The following is a 20,037-nucleotide window of genomic DNA, read 5'->3' as shown; positions in this document are numbered from 1 at the left end:
AAATGTGCAACAAGAGATGCCAATCTTCTATGATGGGGTCAACGTTATGACGAGACAACTCCTTGACTCTCATGGACCGTTGACAAAGAAAAATCCAAGGGAGGTCAAGGAGCTGATTGAAGAATTCGCGAAGCACTATCGCGAATACCACAACCCTAGGCAAGATGGATTCAAAGGCGGTGGAGGGGCCCAAACTGAAGAAATAGCAGCTGTGATGGCTATGCTGAATAATTTGGATCGAAGGATAACACAAATGGACCAGTCAATACATGCCATAAGAGTGGGTTGTGAGAGATGTAGTGGTCCACACTTGACAAAGGACTGCAATTTAGATGAGTTTGGGAACAGAAAAGCTCAAGTGTGCTACTCGAGTGGGGATAAGTTTGATGAGGACCAGAGGAAACCGAAGAAGGAGTGGCTGCCATATGAAGAGTATAAGAAGCAAAAAAGAAGAGACGTATAAGTAGACAGGTCGAGGCTTTTATCAAAAGGAGCAGCCACCAGTCGAGAAGAAACCCGATATAGAGACTATGTTGATGAAGTTTATGGAAGCTTCGGAAAGAGACACGATGTCACTGATTCTGCTATTATGGAACAACAAACTTTAATGAAGAATCAGCAAGCCTCCATCCATAACCTTGAAGTACAAGTTGGTCAACTAGCCACTCTAGTTCATGAGAAGTTATCCCTGAAAAATACCGAAACGAAGACCCAATCTCATTTAATGGCCATAGACACTGAAGAAGAAGCCATCTTTGAGTTCCTGAAGGCATTGGAAGAAGAACCAGAGCAGCCCGATCCAAAGCTGAAGAAGACCAAGTTCGAAAATCATGAAACTGCTGAATGCCAGAATTCACGACGTGAACCATATAAGTTCACGACGTGGGCCCGTCATAAACAAAAAAATTCTGAAATTGGTTCAGTTTATCAGCCGCCTTTGCCTTTTCCTTCCCAAGCTACCCTTAGTCCACTGGAAAGAGAGCATAGAGAGTTTGTCAAGCATATGAAGGGGATCCCGATTAATACTCCCTTTGTCGAGTCCTTATCCAAAATTCCCGAGCATCAGAAATTACTGCAAGATTTGATTGACACTCGCAAGCAATTAAAGAAGCATTCTAAGGTGGTTCTAAGTGAACAAAGCTCAAAAGCTGTATTGGGAGAGGCACTGAAAAAGATGAGAGATCTTGGACACCTCACTCTTCCTTGTGAATTTGGCAACAAAATGAAGGTTAATGCTTTAGCCGATTCTGGGGCTAGCATTAATTTGATGCCTTATTCATTTTATCAGAAGTTAGAAATTCAGAAGATGAAGGCTACAAAAATGACTATTCACATGGCGAACCGTTCAGTGACACAACCCCGGGGCATCGTGGAGGATATTTTGGTGAAAATTGGAAAATTTTGTTTTTCCAATAGATTTTGTAGTTTTGGATATGAAGGAAGATCCCGATGTTCCAATTATCCTTGGACGCCCATTGCTTAACACTGCTGGAGCTTTGGTTGATATTAGCGAGTCTAAGCTCACCTTGAGGGTTGGTGATGAAAAAGAAGTTTTTGGGATAGAAGATGGCTTCCCGAAGGAAAATGTTCGAGAAGAGGTGTTCACAATCAATGAAGATAATGAACTAGAAGAACTGGAAAAGCTTAAGGAAGAAGAGATCAAGGCAGTTCATCAAGTCAAAAGAACAAAACCAAGAGCATCTGTTCCATTTTTGGTTGAAGTCATAGCTTACAAGAGTCCACCTTCTTGGGTAAGCAAAGAAGATGATGAGATGACAAGTGATGAAGAGGAGATCACTTCAAAAGTGACAAAGCCGGTGGTGAAAGAGGAGGAGGATGCTATGAAGTGCAAGGAAGAAACTAAAGGTACCAAATGCAAGCTTGAAGAAGAGGTCAAAACTAAAAAAGAGAATTCAAAGAACGCGTACAAAAGGCGAGTTCAAGCTTACAAGAGGCGATTCAAGGAACAAAGGATCCTAGTGGTGGATTCTTCCGAGGACTCAACGTAGGAGGCACGGAGTCCAGCTCAAGACTCCAAGAAAAAGAAGCGCTTCTCGGGAGGCAACCCGAGTTTGGTTTGCAAATTTTTTCTTTTTCTTTTTGCATTTTAGTTTTAAAAACTTAGATCATGTCATCCAACTCTATTAGAACATAATTAAGCACTGAATGTAGGGACCTTAAAATGGAAGTAGTAATAATTGAGAATTTAGTTTAAAGTTAAAATTAAATTTTCCTTCCGGACCATATTCACGGCGTGAAGTTTAGCAATTCACGACGTGAATCGTGAATGAACCGGAAAAATAATCCATGATATAGTTTAGACCATTAGACTAGCAAGCCCAAGTGAGTACATGGCCCAAGTTTAGCCCAGACGCAATTCACGACGTGAACCATTCAGAATTCACGACGTGAATATTTGAAAACACGGAACCACAGAATAAAGCCCTAGAAACCAGTAAACCCTCATTTCTTTATTCTTCACGAAGTGGAAGCGAAAAATTGCTCCCCCCTTGGTCCCCATTGCTGTGATTTTAGCCGACAAATCTACATGTTTTCTTTGTGCTTACATACTACTTCAATCAAAGGTAACAATTTCTAATTATTAACCTTCATTTATCTTTAATAGTTGAAATTAGGGCCAGGGTTTGTTTTTATGTTAAATTGTATGAAATAGCTCTAAGATTCGTAAATTACCCTTGGAATGTAGTTGATAAATGGTTAAAAATGCTATAGGAGTAAACCCCAAGCACTATCATGGCCGATTCATACAGAAACCAGAACGAATTTTCGAACCTGTCTACGAATTCACGACGTGAATTCCTATGAACTCACGACATGAATCCTGGGGCTGAACATAATGCTTTTCCTTTATGTCTAAATTGTGGATTGTTGTTTTGGTTGTGTTGGTTCTCTGTTTTGTAGGAATGGCTCCAAGAAGAGAGATTCCAGCTGGAGTTGCGGGTTTGCACCCGTTTTACAGTTTTCCCGCAACAATGTCCCGAGATGTCTTGACTCGTTGGAACAACAGATTGGGGTGGCTCTACAACAGGGAAATCGCAGTTGCTCCAACAATCAATTGGACACGGTTGAGGGAAGTAGGGTTCGTAGACCGGGTGGGCCCATTTTTGACAAAGTTATTTATTGGAGATGGGTATTCGTTTACCTGTTCTGGTTGGCATAATCTGTTCCGAGTACATGAGCGGGTCTACAAGGAATATTGTGTTGAGTTTTTCTCAACGGTGACATTTTAGGAAACTGTTCAAGATCCACATTGGCCACAGGCGTTGGTATTTCGTTTGGGGGTGAGTACCGGGAGTGCAGCCTGGTTGAATTTGCTTGGAGAGTCGGACTATATGATCGACAGGAGGCTATGACTCCCGAGTTTGGCATGTTTTTTAGTACGGCTGTTAGAGGATATGCGGAGGGTGTCACGGGTTATTCCTTTTGGCATAGTATTGCATTCGGATTGTTTAATTCCGGAGTGTCTCCCGAGAGCAGTATTCGGTCCCCGATCCATCGCTTACTCCACCGGTTCATCACATTTTCCGTTAACCATAAGAGGCATGGAGATAAAGTGACTAAACATAATTTATTCTTCTTATGGTATATCTTACAGTCTGGTGTCTGTTGCAACATCCCGTACTTTCTAGCCCGTTTTCTGGTTGGGTCTGCCGCGAGTTCGCGCCCTGGGAGGCCCATTTGTGGGGGGCACTTTGTTACCCGATTGGCCCGCTCATATCATTTGGTTGTTCCTGATATTACTAGATCCATGACGTGTGTGGATGAGCATGAGTTTGGCATGGGGTACTTGGAAACTATGCGGGTGGTCAGAAATTTTGGGTTGCATTGGGGCATAGTATCGTCAGATGGTGAGGGTGCTGATGATGATGATCAGCCTGCCGACCAACCTGCGCCAGAACCGAGACCGAGGCGCAGGAACGTGAGAGGAAGGGGAGACCGCGGGCAACCAATACACCCACCTGCTTCCATGGTTGGTACGGCTTTTGGGAGTGATATGGCTGGTTACTTTGACCAGTTATCGTTGAGTGTCAATTGGATAGGTGGCACTGTGGAGAATGTTTTACGCCATCTTGGGGTGGAGCAGCCGCCTCATTTAGGGTATCATTACCCGATTTGCCCACGATGGTCGGAGTTTGGCGAACGCAGAGGTGATGGAGCTGGAACCAGTGGAGCACATGATGATGAGGAGGATGATTGATCGTTATTTATTTTTATTTTGTTTGGTTTTTTTTAGTTTGTTTTTATTTTTATGGGATTGTAAGAACTACTTTGAATATTATGTTACTTTTATTCTTCGTTGTTGGTTATTTCTCAGAAATTGCTAGGAATGCCTAGAGAGGATAGCGAGGTATAAATGCGTACGTCTTTATCCGGGAGTGTTTAAAGCCGAGAGTTGAGACCCATATTCAAAATAAGTGTGGGGTGAGTCAAGAGATTGGAGAGTCGGCAAAAGAGTCAAAAACTGATGAATTTAGAAGAGTCTTAATACATTAAGACATTGGATCAAATTGTGCACATTAGAAGAAGATTTGGCAATATTTTTCTGCTTGCCTAGTTTTCACGACGTGAACTTTTATTATTCACGTCGTGAGTCAGTTATCAGGAGGATCTCAGAATACGCGTAATTACAATTTCACGTCGTGAATTGCTTTACACTCACGTCATGAATCTGAGATTTTTACAAGTTCAAGGCCCTAGACATTTTAGTCTTCCATGGGTTGATTCTATTCTTCTTGTCATTATTCTCAAGATTATTTTGGCTCATTTTTACCACCATACAATGTGGCATGTGCTTTCCCACATTGGTCGTTCTACTTTTGGAGATTTATACCACATCTGAAGACGATTGAAGGCTCGATTTCATGTTTTGCCGGTACATTCCTTATTTCGCGAGTTCTAGATCCAAGTTTCTATTTTCGGAGTCCATATTCAAGATGCACGTTTTCTACACTTTTTGGAGATGTTTCCGCCGCTATCCCAGGGGAGTCTGTTCCTTTTTCTCCCTTTTCTTTAATTTTGATTTATTTTATGCATACAATGAGGGCATTGTATGAAATAAGTGTGGGGTAGGGGTAGAAAAAGTCAATTGCTAGATAATGATAGAATTTGATATTAAAAAATTTAAAATTTTAAAATTTGAAAATTGAAATTTTTAATAATTGAATCTAGTAATAATAATTTGAACTATAGTTGCTAGTGTTATGTGGGATGATCCGATAAAAGTTCAAATGTTTAGTTGAGCCAATACACGTTATAGTGCATTTGTGGCCTCCCTTATTTTAGTGAAATCATGGAACAAAAACATAACCCCGCTTGGTTTGAGGGATGCAATATGTTTAGTAGCCTAAACCTGAAATGTATCCAGGAAAATTATTATCATAACCAATAAATGTTGAAGTTGAGCGCCTCTGCTTAAGCATGTAGGTTTTGAGTGGAAAAAGTGAGGTATATGAAAAAAAAGAGAATTGCAAGAAAAGTTTGAAGAATTTTGGAGCAATTAAAGTGAAGATCAAAAGATCAAAATTCCAAGAAATTCAAAAAGTTGAAGATACCAGAAATCAAACAACAAGGTGGTGAATTCAAAGAAATCAAAGATCAAATTATCAAGGAAGTGAAGAATTCCAAAAGAGCTCCATAGTGGTATCAGTAATTCTAGATTATGTATGCTTAGGTTGCTCAACTAAAAATACCTTGAGGATAAGGAGGTTTTCTGCGGATGGATTCGGAGGGTTGCATAAAATGAGCATTGTTCGGAAAAAGTTGGCGAGTGTTTATGAAGATTGTGAGTATTTAAAGTATGGGGGGTACTTTAGGAAAATTTTAGACACAAATGCATGCGTTGAGGTCTTGGCATAATGACTGAGCTGGAGTCGGATTGTTCTATGTGATGTTAGTAATTAAGGGTTAAGTTTAAATTTGCTTGAGGGCAAGCAAAGTCTAAGTGTAGGATATTTTGATATTGCCATATTTATACCTAGTTTTAGGCAATATTTAAGTACATTTTTATTAATAAGTTGGTAATTTGTTTAGAATAATGGTACTTATGAACTTAAATGTTATTTGCAGCCAAAAAGAAGACATTTTGAAGAAAAGGGACTAAAAGCGTTAAAGAAAGAAACTTTCAGAATTAAAAGAATAAAAGAGAAGAAAAATCTGGAAAAAGCGTTCTCATGTCGTGGGAACTTGAAGATTCACGACGTGAGAGTTGGTTTTAGAAGATATGTACGCGGGTGAAGGAATCCTTGACGGGCAAGGTTATCTGAAACTCACGACGTGAATATCTTATTATTCACGACATGAATTTGTGAAAATCAGCAACTATATAAATCCTTGACCATTACGAATAGAGGGGACTTTTGGCAAGAGAGAGGGTTCCAGAAGACGATTTTTAGCAGAGAAAAGTTCTGGGAAAAGGCTTTCAACACCAAAAAGAGTGAAGGTCCATAATTTAGTTTATTTTTGCTAATTAAGAACATGTTTTATATCACTTTGATTTGTGTTAGTATGTTAGTTGCTATGATGTGCAGCTGAATCTAGCTACTCTTTTTTAGCTAGATGAAGCTTTTAACTTATGAATAGCTTAATTTTTATGGATTTATTTAGTTGGTAAAATTGCTTGTGTTTGATTTGTTTACCTAGCATGCTTGTGTTTGTTTCTCTAATTGCTTGATTGCATGTTCTGTGTAGCTTAGTGACCATTAACTGCATGAACTTGTTTACCTAATGATTTAGTGAACATTGAATTGTTAGAGCTAGGATTGACCAATCTTAGTTAGTAATTAGAGTAAATAAACTTAGATGTGCTAGAGAACGTGTATTGTGACTATAATTGCGTTTATATAATAAATCTTACATAGCATATTTACACTCATAATTAGTTCTGTGTTTAATTGTGTGTGAACATACATAGTTTGACATGAATTAGTTAATTATTGGTAAAGTTAGAACTAAATTACTAATATAATTAAAACCAACTAGATAATCCATAATCATTAGCTAGCCATAAGGAAGAAGTGGAATCAAACTAAACAAGAGTGTGTTTTTACTTATTGAATTTGATTAAAGTTCATCTGATCTTGTAAAATCAGATAAAACCCCCTTTTAAACTTGTTAATAATTAGGTTAATTTAATAGTAAGTAAATTAATTAGTAACACCGTTCCCTGTGTTCGAAACCCAACTTACCCAAGCTACACTATAATCCGACTAGGTACACTGCCTATAAGTGCATAGTTAGTTTAAGTTTGTTAGGTTATAAATATTAAAATTAGTGGGTACTTTTGTGCACATCAGTGTTTCCTAGTCCCGGAAGGTGTTTCCTTTCATATAGATGTTATAAACACTATATTCATGTCAATATGTGTCCTTATATGTCATTTAGGACTTATTGTGTCTCGGGACTTCATTCGTGGAACTTCTCATCCCTACACGCATACCCGATAGAACCACTCACAATATGTGAGTTCATACCCGTTAATTAATGTTTTAAATGATTTTAAATGCTTTAATGGGGGAGGGGATACAAGTAGAAAATAATATGTTATTAAATCACTCATATGTATTTTATAACTGTGTTTTCATCTAGCAGATTTCACATACTTCAAAACGTGATGCATGAAATGGTTTTCTATCTTAAAATACCTTGGTAATAAAAGTATTAGTATTGAAATGTTTATTAAAATGACATCAAGTTATTGTTAATTATTGTTCAAAACTCTTAGATGTATTACTAAACCATTTTTACCTTCTTGAACAAAACTATGTCTATACACTTATGTTCTTATATATGTATTGATGTTATAGTTTTCATCCTTCATTCAGTTTCCCACACTCTTGTGTAGCAAGGGTGTATAAACCTGCTTGGACAACCAATTACCTTCCAGTTAACTATTATAGGGATAGTTAGAAGATACACAACATTATTCCTATTACAAGGAATTACACCAGAGTCAGTTCATTCATGAGTCTATACTATACATTACATGATACATGAGTACGTCTACATATGCTTACATGATACATGAATACGTTTACATAGAGATGCTTACATGAGTACCTTTACATAGATACATTTACCTGTATACTCTTACATGAATACTTGTATCTCGATTCACGAGGATGATTTATTAGTACCTTCTGTGTAAATTGTCCTGCATATCCTAGTTCAACGGGATATCTAGACGGGACTAACCATTCCGAAGCCCACCTGTTAGCAACAGTGGTAGATGAACATCTACAGATGCCTACAATTATTACTTATATTAGGGGTACCTTTACGGGACTAACCATTCCTTTGGCCTACTATTCGCTACAGAGGTAAATGACCATCTACGGATGTCTACGGTTAATACTTATACTAGGAGTACCTTTACGGGACTAACCCTTCCTTAAACCTGCTGTAGCTACAGAGGAAAATTGAACAATCTACGGATGTTCAAAGGTTATACATGTCGCTATTTGCGATGGTCGTGTTAATCCTAATACAAAAGGATAACACTTGCATGATTACATTTTTCCTATTACTTTATTTTGTGATACATTCACATAAACGATGAGTTAGACTAGGTACTATTTGTAATAGTCAAAAGGAAGGAAAAACTATCATTTTAGTAGCAAAACATTCGGGTCTTGGTAGAAGACTACATTTCATACTAGTAGGAAATAAGGGATTTTCTAGGGTTTTCATACTTATATCAACTGTTTCATTTAAAGATTTACATGACATTCATAACAGCTTTCTAAAACAAGACAATGACACTTAAATACTTATGAATTCACCAGCTTTAGGCTGATACTCGCTTTCAAAATAACTTGTATTCTCAGGTCACCAGTAGACAGGTACGATGGCCAGGTTTTGAGAAGACGGAGCACAGACAAGACTCGTCTTTTATTTTTTATTTTTTTTTATATTTTGGTGTCTTATTACATTGAAAGAACACATATGTATTAAAACTTTACTTTTAATGCAATGGATGATGTTGTTGCTTGTTTACTACTTTACACTGTTGTGATACTGTACAAGACGTCCTCCACCCCAGAACGTTCCCGCCGTTCTTGGTTTTGGGGTGTGACAGTTGGCCACCAAAAATGGATTATAAAAGCCCTAAATCACCCCAAAGAGGGATCTAACAAAAGAATGAGCAAGGTTCAGACTTTATACCTTCCAAAGACTGCAAATAATGAACCAAACTCGAATCCTTCAGTCCCCTCTTGATCCTTCTATGCTCTTCCTTCTTCCTTGAGACCAAAACTCACAAGAATCACTCAAAAAGCCTTAGATCTTCACAAAAACGTCTAGGGTTTGCTATAAGGAGTGTTTGGGAGCATAAAGGGGAAAAGGGGGTTGCATAAGGTCGTTTAAATAGGGTGCAAACCCCTGGATTAGGGTTTTTGTCCAAATAGTGGCTACTCGCCGAGTCCGCAACTTAAACCCCGCTCCTCATCCCGCTTCTACTCGGCGAGTCAGCCCTTCGACTCGCCGAGTCCAAGGCCAAAAATGCAAAAATAAAGGAAGATTTAATAACAAAATACATACCAAGAACCAGGTGCTACATGTAGAAACTTGCTAACTTCTTTTTCCTTCCTACTCAAATGGTGTTAAACACGAAAATGTGAAAAACTTGTTTTTTTTCCCTTTTGTACCCATCCCCTACAAATTTGTTAATCGGAGCAAAACCCATGAGCATCAACACCTCCTCTGTTGATCGGAGCAAATGTAGAAATCTACCTTCCTCCGGTCTTAGTGTCGAACCACCGCTGCGGAGCCATCGACCACCACAGGCCCATCGAAAACCACCATGTTCAGTCTTGGTTGAGCCCCACCATCATTCCTTCCTGATTCTATCGAGCTAGCTACGAGGCCCTACCCTACACCACTCTCCTTCGTCTCCTTACTTCACCAACAAAGAGGACCACCACAGTCGACGGTGGCAGACTCTCCGCCTCCTCTTTTTGTAACCCACCACCACAAATGCTCCATCACAACCACTATTTTCCATTGGTCCCTCTTCGACCAGCCAATAGTAAACGAAGCAGTAAATCTGCCATTGTCATCGCAGCCCTCCGTCATCGCCAACCGATGTCTCCATCGTTGTTTCCAGCACCATTTGCCGCCGTTGTTGCCCTTCTACCGTCGCTGCAGTTTCAGCCCCACCACCGCCCGTTCTTGTTGCTGTTGGTAAGACCACCACTGTCGTTTCTTTGGAGCTATTTGGAAATTTCTCTACAAATCAATTTACTGGATGTTATTGTTTATGAGGTCTTGAAGGTATTTGCAAATCACGTGGTTAAGGTTTTTCCATATTTAAGACAAATCAACGATTGTGTTTTTCCGGATTTTGTACTCAAATTTCGATTGAATTACTCAATTGATTGTGTGAAATGCTGAAGGAGACAAGATGGGGAAGTTTGGCTTACTTGACTTTTAATTTTGACTTATTGACTGACTTGGTTTTAAAATTATTAAAATTAGTTTTTACATGTGCCATGTGGCATATCTACCTGCTAGGTTAGGTAACAAGATTAAAAAGGCAGGTTGCTCACAACTTTGTTCCTTTATAAAGCCACAAAAAAAGTTAAGTGACTAAAAGGGTAAACCCTAGAAAGTTCATAGATCGTGTGTCATTTTCCCTTACTAAAAAAGATGATGTGGTATTTATTTTTTATTAAATACATATGGGTCGGTTATGGTTTCATTCAAAACCGAATCGAATTAATAATATTAATAAATGTTTTTAATATAATATAATATTAAATAAATGATATGTAATTATATTTGAAATTGAAAATTTAAAAGACAATTATTTGGAATTAAATAATTTTCATTTAATTATAATTATGATTAACCAATATTAATCATTAACCATAACCTTAAATTAAAAAAATAAAAAAATAAAAGGAAGAAATAAAGAAAAAAGAACCATAAATTTAAAAGGCAATACTAACCATTAACCAATATAAACACTGAATTGTTTACTTTTTTATAACAACCAACTTTATGTTTTTCAGTTTTATAGTAAAGTATTTTTTTAATTTAATCGTATTTTCGACCATTATGATTAACCAATATTACCATTAATCACACCATTAGCCGAAAACAAACTTTAATCAAAATCAATATTAACCAATACCCAATTGCTACCGTAATACATTAACAACTATTATGATTCGGTTTTAGCTCAAACCGAATGGTGTGGTTGTCACCATAGCTATAAGATATTTTAACGGTTTCAAAGTATTTGAGTTTGGGGAGTGTAAAGGTTTTACTAGTATAGTGAGAAAAGTGACAAACTCTACATACTTTAGGGATGCAAATTGTTTCTAGTTTTCTCCTTCTCCAGATTTAAACGTACGAATACGTTTCCTGAGCTACTGAGCACATAGAGAACTACACAGAGATTTCCTCTTCAGGCTCTTAAAGCATTCGATTTGTGGCTTTTTCTAGGGTTTCAACCTAATTTCGGGAGAATACGATGGGAGGCGGATGCGGAGGCGACGGTAGTGATGGTGGCGGGGCCGTCACCGCTGTTACCATTAACGTAAGTTGTACTGACGGCACGAAGTTCACCGTTCAGGTGAGCCTCGACTCGTCTGTTCAATCCTTCAAGTCTCTGCTTGCAAAAACATGTGACATCCCTGCGGAAGAGCAGCGTTTGATTTATAAAGGCGGCATTCTCAAAGACGATCAGACTCTAAAGAGCTATGGTATTCTACTTCAACCATATCTGATCATATGTTTACAAACACCATATAAAATGATTCGGTTGCTATGATAATAGGTCTTATTTATGAAATGTTTGGTTTATTGATGTTATAAATGTGATATAGTTTTGCTCGAATGCTTCGTTTTGTTGTAAATATTTTTTCAACTGTAGTTGTATGATTTCCGATTGTGATCCACAGGTTTGGAGGCAGAGCACACTGTTCATTTGGTTCGTCGTGTTCTACCTGATGCATCCGATAACACAGCTGAAGAGGGAACAAGGGGTGGATCTGGTGGTTTACCAGCTTATGCAATTGATTTGAGTGGATTTCCAGAGTTTGAACAAATGCAGCATGAGTTTATTCAGAACCCAGACATGATTGTGGAAACTATTCATCAGCCTTTTGCTCAGATCATGATGAGTTATCCAGATGTTATGCGCAACATTTTGTTGAGCGACCCTATATCGCGTCAAGTTATTGATAGGGATCCAGACCTTGCTAGCATACTCTATGATCCTTCCATCTTCAGTCAGATGACAGAGATTCTAAGACACACAAGCGTTGAATTCATACGTAATCTTATACGCATTGCAGAAGGAGCTGGTGGTGGCGACGGCGGTAGTAGTGATGGTGGAGACGGCGGTAGTAGTGGTGGTGCTACTCAAACGCATCCTGCTGTGATTGACCTGTCAAATCCGGCTGTTTCACATAATGTGCAGGATATGAATCAGGTTTTTGCTTCTTCTTTTTTCTTCATTATCCTTCGATTTAGTTGTTTGTTGGGGTTTGAATGCTTACATAGTTCACTGATTAGATGTCTGGCGTAAATGCAAATGCAAATCCAATCGCAGAGATGCGCAATCCCCAAATGAATTCAGAAGAGAACATTGATGTACATTAGCTTTTTACTATGCTATATGTATCTTTTTTCAATACGATTGCATTTTTTTTTTTATTATTAAATTTATATTATTTCGAATCAAGTTCAAGTGTTCAACATATAAGTAGACATATTATTTTTATGATAATGCTGCAAAACTCTTGTATTACAGCAATCTCTTTTCTCCCAACTTGGTCAGCAACAAAGCACAAGGTAAATTAGGTCAAACTTTTGTTCCATGATAATTCATAGGAAATAAAATAAATAAAAATCATATTAGTTGGTGTTGAATGTAAAGTTTGGATTTTTGTATGCAGGATGGGTGTGAGTCAAACAAGTGAAGGAACAGGTACTTCGTTTTCCAATAACTTCATATAATCATATTTGGTTGCTTTTCTTATAGTGCAATAAATATGAGATTATTTTTAATTTGGGTCGAAACTAGGAGTTTTTTTTTTTATTTATTTATCAAATTTGGTTTCTATTTCATGGTTTCATAATCCCCATTTGTTCTGAAGACCAACACTGTGTGCTTTACTATGCTATGTCATGGTAAAATGACTATATTGCCCCACAATCTGCTCCTCATTACTACCCAATTTCCTTTTCTTTTTAATTTCATGAAGTATCTAAGATGAAAATTGCAAGAAAATAAAAAATAAAAAATAAAATAAAACTTACCCTGAAGATTTGTGTGGGCATAATTAATTAATTGAAGAATGTTAAAACAAGGGTAAAATGGTAAATTAATAATGTTTTTTTTATTGACTTGTGACAAACACTGATAGTCAACCAGCAAAAAGGAGTTTTTGTCCATAATAGAGTTACTGAAAAAAACTATTTAGTGTGTTTTCTAAAATATTTATATTACGGAATTGATTTTTTCCACTTTGACTTTTGTTTGGTCCATTTGTCAATATTGCCCATAATTTAAATTTTTAGATATAAAAAAGAAAAGATATCTTTCTAGCTAAAATCTTGTAAATTTTCGTTTTTTCCTCACAAATTAGTTCCTTTGAAATTATGTATGTAAATTTATTTTTTCAATCTTTTCAATATTTACACCATTATTATTTTATGTTTAATTGTTTTACGAACGAAACGATCCATATTTATTTAATACTTAATTTATTTATTTTGCTTTTTCGATATTTTTATACCATCAACTCTTTTTTTAAGAGGTGTTAGCAAATAAAACTATTACAAAATTAGTTGCTTAGTAAAAGATTACAACTTCAAATTAACATATATAAAATCATAAATATAATATTGTCCAACAAAAAATATTTTAAACTAATGTGTATCAAAAAGTATCAAAAAATTTCTTCAATCGGGTATCTTCAACACACTTTCCAACAATAAGGTGGTGTTTGTTTTTGAAGATGTAAATGTATTTGGTCTTTTTAAATGTTGGTGAAATAAAATATGGAACAAAAGTGTTTTTATTTCCATTTCTTTAGTCTTCATAAACAATTGTTTGTTTTTTAAAGTCTTCATAAAAAAACCCGGCGGTGTTGGTGGAAGCGGCGGAAGTGGTGGTGGATGCGACACAAGTAGTGGTGGTGGTGGTGGAGGTAGGGGAGGTGGGGGTGGTATAGGAGAAGGTGGAGGTAGAGGTGGCGACAGCGGTGGAAGGAGTGACGGCAACGACGGTGGAGGTGGTGGTGGCAACCGTGGGGGTGATGGCGGTGATGACAACATTAGTAGGGGAACAAGAAATATCACAAAGAGTTGTAATTTAAAAAAAAAAACTTTAAAAATCAAGAGCTATTTTTTGTTTTATTTGAAAAGGATCTCAAAAAGTCTTTTTTTATGTCCAATGTCTTCTGAAAAAATGAACATTTTTTTTTCTTAAATGTCTTTCCGCCAGTAGACATAAGAGGTTAAAAAAAAATTTACCAAAAATTAAACAACACCTAAGTGATCTTTTATATGTCATTATGTTTAATTTATGATGGCTAAAATTTGATGATCAAAGGTTTGTATAAGAAAAATAGATATTTAAAATAAAAAACAGTAAAAAAAGATTAAATAAAAACTGTTGTTTAAAAAAATAATAATAATAAAACATTAAAAAGTTGAAACAAAGGAGAATGGAAGAAAAAAATAGGATATTTAAACTAAAAAAACATTAAGAAAAATTGAAAAGTAAACGAATATAAAAAGAAATACTAAAATGGCAAATATTTTTAAAAGTATACTAGTTTTTTCAATCACCTTACGGACAAAAAGTCGAGTAAAAAGGTTATGAAACCTTGGAAAAGGGACCAACATTTATACAACGAATGTCTTTTTGGACCAAATATAACATATGAAAATTCTATGCAATATTATTTTGAATTAGCAACTTTATTTTCAGATAACCTGTTTAATTATCTGACGTGGCACTCGGAGATTTTGCTGACTCACCCTGCCTTGTTGTTTCAGTGGGCCCAGGTGAAGTTGCAGAACTAGATGAAATGGGTTTTCCTGATACACGTCGGGATACTGAAGCCCTGGCACTGGCAGCCACCGAAGGTAACATTCCTGATGCTGTTGACCGCCTACTTGGTGGTCAATAGAAGCTTCCAGACCACACGTGTTATGTGTGTATAATAATATATATATATATATATATATATATATATATATATATATATATATATATATATATATATATATATGACTGTTCTTTTTGGGGATATGATGATTACCAGTAACAAACCCACGTGCTTTTGTTAACATGTAATGAGTCGTTGCTTACCTCATTACATGGTTTTTGAAGCCAATTTTTTGGGAATTGGATCATGTTGGATGGATCCAATTCTATTATGCGAGTTACGGGTGTTTTGGATGTGTCACAAACTTTGATTGTTGCAATTTAGTTTCACTATGTTGGTTGATACTGATTTTGGTTTCCATTTTTTTTTTTAATTTTGTGTTGTCATCAAGTAAACGATGGGAAATAAGGTATGTGATATCTATTTATATTTTAACATTTATTTAGGACTATAAAAGTATAAAGTTAGAATGTCAGGGTAGTTTATGACCATCCATGACTTAACTTAGAGGACCAAAAATGACGAAATGAGAGAGTTGTAATGTCGTAAGCGTCTAGGGCTTGAGTCTCTCTTTGTGTCAAACGATTTTGAGATAGAATTAGAGATTTGGAAGGCTTATCTCAATTTTCAGCAATTAATAGACAAGCTAGTTGGATTGATTCTTTATCTACCTCAAAAGGACTCCTTAAGATATTTATTTTTTCCTTATAGATGCTTAATTTGAATTCTATGACTCATAGATGGTGAAATATTCTGGCCATGAACAATTTTGATGGATGAATTGATACTTGCAAAGTGTTATAGCTTAGATTATATTACCTTATGAGCATCCATTATACGAAAACCAGTTCAATCTTTTGATAAGTTTTGGAACTTAGATAGAATAAATTACTGAGTTGATTGCTTAAAATGTTGTTAATGGAAGTTTGTAGAGTTTAATTAAAAGATAATATTGAAACTATATGTTATTAGTGGATGATCTATTTATTTGAATCTTGTTTTAAATCTGTTACTTTATTGTATTATTTCTTAGTCATTAGAGTTATATAAAAGAAATTTAGAAGACAAAATAGTTATTTGTTTGTATGAGATACTGTTACATTTGGAACCTTTGTTTTGTTGTCTTTATTAAAGTATTGCATGTTTTCCAAACTATGTTAGATTATCTAGACTTTTGGACCGATTTCAGCATTTGTACTCTAAAAATGATTTTAAATTTTATTAGGGATCATTTTCTGCAAATTAAAACTTTGATTTTCTCTTAATTATTTTTTGGAAAAATGATTTTATAAATTTTAAAAGAGTGGTAGAAGGTAAAGATGGCGTGAAGGCTTCTTTAGGTGACTGTGGATTAAAGGCAAATATAATATTTAGAAAAAAAAAATAGATCTAATAACGCTATAGTAAGCAAATATATAAAAGTTCATGCTTTAATTGGCGCTACCTTCTCCTTTAACTTTTGCTTTCTTCACAAATTTTTACTCACGTATAGTAAAAAAATCAAGAAGATGTGTTATCAAACGGACTAAATTATCAGTCGCTCTGCCACAGGACTAAATTACCACCACCATTTCCACCTGAAAAAACATCATATTCATATCCATGTTTAAATGTAGGAAAAGTACTACCCATAAATCAATTCAAACTGTAGAATAAAAAACAATAAATGAAGTTAACAAATCAAGAATCTGATGCAAGAAATGATACCCAAGGTTTGATGGCCTAGCAATAGCATACTCATTTGTACCTTTTATTTTTTTTTTTTGGATTTTCTAATCATTTAAGGATTAGAATTAGACGACATCCAAGGGAAGAGTGGAAATAAATCAACAACAGCACCTGTCATTAATAAGAAATATTATAATTAGAAAAACAGGCTTATTCATACAAGTTTAACACGGTTAAATGTCAATCCGCTATAATATTAGAGTTATTATAGTCAACTAATCACACATAAATACACATATACACAAAAACAAACACAAACGCTCACATAGAAATTCAAATAGAGTGACCGATAACAGAAAGAGAAATTAAATTGTTTTTTACCTTTTATGCCTATAAATATTTCTACCTATTAATATTATTACAAGTGTCATTTTTTCATATTTTTTTAACTATCTCATTAAAAATATATTAGAAATATATCAAATCAAATTAAATTGAATGTTAGAATGATCACATGTGTCATCATATTAGTGTGTAAGAATATTTATAGGCATAAAAAGTAAGAGATAATTTAATTTCTCTAACAGAAAACATACATTTATAAACGGTGATGTTTTTGGAGTTTTAGACCTGATGTGGAAAAAAAAATGTTAATATCTTAACCTTCTCCTCTTAAATCCATTATCCATTATCCAATAAGTTAACAAAATATGAGATTTCTTACCAATTTCCTTCTCTAGATTTCAACTGTAAACACAAAATCGCATCAACCGATAAAACATTTGCAAGATATACAACCAATAGAAGTACACTGGCTTACACAAATAGACAAACTCCGAAACACATAAAAAAAAAATTTGTTCTTTTATTACTTGCATCCTACTTTAAGCTCCATAGCAATACAAATTAATTATTAATTAATAAAGAAATATATACATAAAATCTACTATGCATAATGGCTTACATAAATAGACAAACTCTGAAACACTCTAACTTTTCCTTCCATTTTCTCAAATGTGTTGTCATTACTTTTTCAAATATTTTTTGAGCATTATTTATCCAGATAACACTTTAACCTAATGACAATCAATATGGAAAAAAAAGGAAAGATAGTCGTAGTCTCAAAAGTAGACTAACCTTGCCCACATCTGATATGCATTACAGCTTCCCATGCAGTTTCTTTAGTGAGATAAATCATGTCTAAGTTTGTCCATATGAATGGTAGAATGGAAGGTTGGATAATAATATACCTTCCCACCAGTGTATTTTGCCAAAATACCTGCATGTTGCATGTAAAACGATATAACATGTACCGGTATCGGGCCCCGTCCGACATCGAACCCCGCTCGGTATACAGATCGGTCAGTCATCGGGCCCCACCCGGTAAGCATATAAACATATAAACATACAAACACATAACACTGCAATAATCACAAAGATACATAGCATACAGAATCGTCATCGGGCCCCGCTAGGTAAGAATACGAGCACATAACACATGTAAGTGTAACATCCATAATTTTACGCCAAATTTAAACTTTTTCAAAATAAAACCAAATAACATTGTTTACAAAATGTTTTCAAATCATTTTCCATCAGAATGTCCCAAAAATCATAACATAAGGATGAGGAGCGGTACGGTCATGTCTTCGCCTTTCCATGATCTCCTAAAGTACCTGAAACCATAAATTGAAAACTGTAAGCCCGAGGGCTTAGTGAGCTACCCCCAAAATACCAATACCATACTGACAGAAACCATATCAATAACAATCAATCAATTAACATGCATATTGGGCCATCGGCCTGACTGGTCCGCCCTACTGGGCCTACAGTCTATCTGGATCTATCCCGAGCCTTTGGCATGACTAGTCCGCCACGTGGGCTTGCAGTCTCCCTGGACCGCTCATAGCATATGTTGGCCTTCAACACGAAGCAGGACCGCCTCAACCCAACCGAAAAGCAAATAACTATGTGCGCATAATTATCATATACGTGCATATACAATTATCAAGCATATCTATCTCACTGATCATAACTCATGAAATTCTCTAGAACACTGACCTAGTAGGTTACTAACATACCGATCCCTACAGATCAGAAAAGCATAACATACTGTTTATCCTGATTCCAATCAAGCATATCATAATCACATGTAGCATACCATAACTATAACAACTAAAGGGTCGGCCTTGGTGCCGTAGACCCTATCGATATACTGAGGATAACTCACCTCGCAGATGTCGACTCGGAAGGTAAACTCAAACTCTCGGATCACTCGACATAGTCTCCATCACCTATAATCATAGTTCAACATTCTCATAAGTCCTTAACCTTATAAGGTACTCCATAACCCAAAAGTCAACCCCTGATCAAGGTCAAAGTCCTCAGTCAAGGTCAACAGTCCATGTTGACCTCAACTCGCCGAGTACACCCAAACTACTCACCGAGTCCCCTGAAGCACAATCCAACTCGCCGAGTCATCGAGGTGACTCATCGAGTTCCTTCGAATCCCGATCAAACCTTAAGGCCACCCGTCGAGTTCCTTCCTTGAAACTCGACGGAGATACCCGCGAACATGTTCTTGGTTAAAACTCATCCGACTCGCCGAGTTGTTCTTCAACTCGTCAAGTCTTATGGAAATATTCATCGGACTCGCCGAGTTGTTCATCCAACTCGTCGAGTTCATGGCTATCTTCATGCGACTCGCCGAGTCGACCTTGCGACTCGCAGACTCCATTCAGTCCTCTTTTCATACAGATCCATTTTGAGCCATGCAGCGGCTCCAAATCACAGATCCAAGCTTCTAGGGCATGCTTATCACGTAAAGTTGCAAACTTTACGTGCATGCATGGCTTTAAAGGCTCAAAATGGTAAATCTAAGCTATTGAAGGGCCTTTATGCACAAAGGGGACCTCAATCAGAACTAAAGTTGCAACTTTATGCTTCTAGAATCCAAAGAGAGTCTAGATCTGAAGTTACAACTTCAGATCCAGTCCATAGCTCATCATACCAACTTGATATTCCATGAAAACCCTAAAACTCACCCAATAAGGGAGATCTACAGAGAGAAAGACGGATTGGGTACCTTTTGAAGTTGATATCTGAGATGAGTGTTGATCCCCACACTTGAATTGCTTCAATCTCCTTCCCTCCATGTCTTCTCCCTCCAAGAACTCTCTTTCAAGCTTCAAACACACACACACAAGGCACACACACACAAATAAGG

The 20,037-nt window shown here is 36.3% G+C and overlaps 1 protein-coding gene across 2 annotated transcripts; it reads left to right on the top strand.

Annotated features, from left to right (window-relative positions):
* Window positions 1-11,290: 11,290 nt before the first annotated feature.
* LOC145094594 (ubiquitin domain-containing protein DSK2a-like) lies at window positions 11,291-15,197 on the top strand. 2 transcript variants are annotated; one of them, XM_079032732.1, is made up of 6 exons: window positions 11,294-11,723; window positions 11,922-12,454; window positions 12,538-12,615; window positions 12,776-12,816; window positions 12,921-12,952; window positions 15,031-15,197. In XM_079032732.1, exons 1-6 carry the CDS (start codon window positions 11,492-11,494, stop codon window positions 15,162-15,164), a joined length of 1,050 nt encoding a protein of 349 aa, XP_078888858.1. In that variant the 5' UTR covers window positions 11,294-11,491; the 3' UTR covers window positions 15,165-15,197. The 2 variants fall into 2 exon arrangements, with proteins under 2 accessions (XP_078888859.1, XP_078888858.1); XM_079032733.1 differs by lacking the exon at window positions 12,538-12,615 and having other exon boundaries at window positions 11,291-11,723.
* The last annotated feature ends 4,840 nt before the right edge of the window (window positions 15,198-20,037 follow it).

Source organism: Lactuca serriola, chromosome 3 (genome assembly GCF_051521515.1).
Source record: "Lactuca serriola cultivar US96UC23 chromosome 3, Lser_US96UC23_V15, whole genome shotgun sequence".
In the NCBI taxonomy this organism is placed as follows: Eukaryota; Viridiplantae; Streptophyta; class Magnoliopsida; order Asterales; family Asteraceae; genus Lactuca; species Lactuca serriola.
The sequence above is the reverse complement of the archived record's forward strand: the minus strand, read 5'-3'. Positions and strand labels throughout refer to the sequence as shown.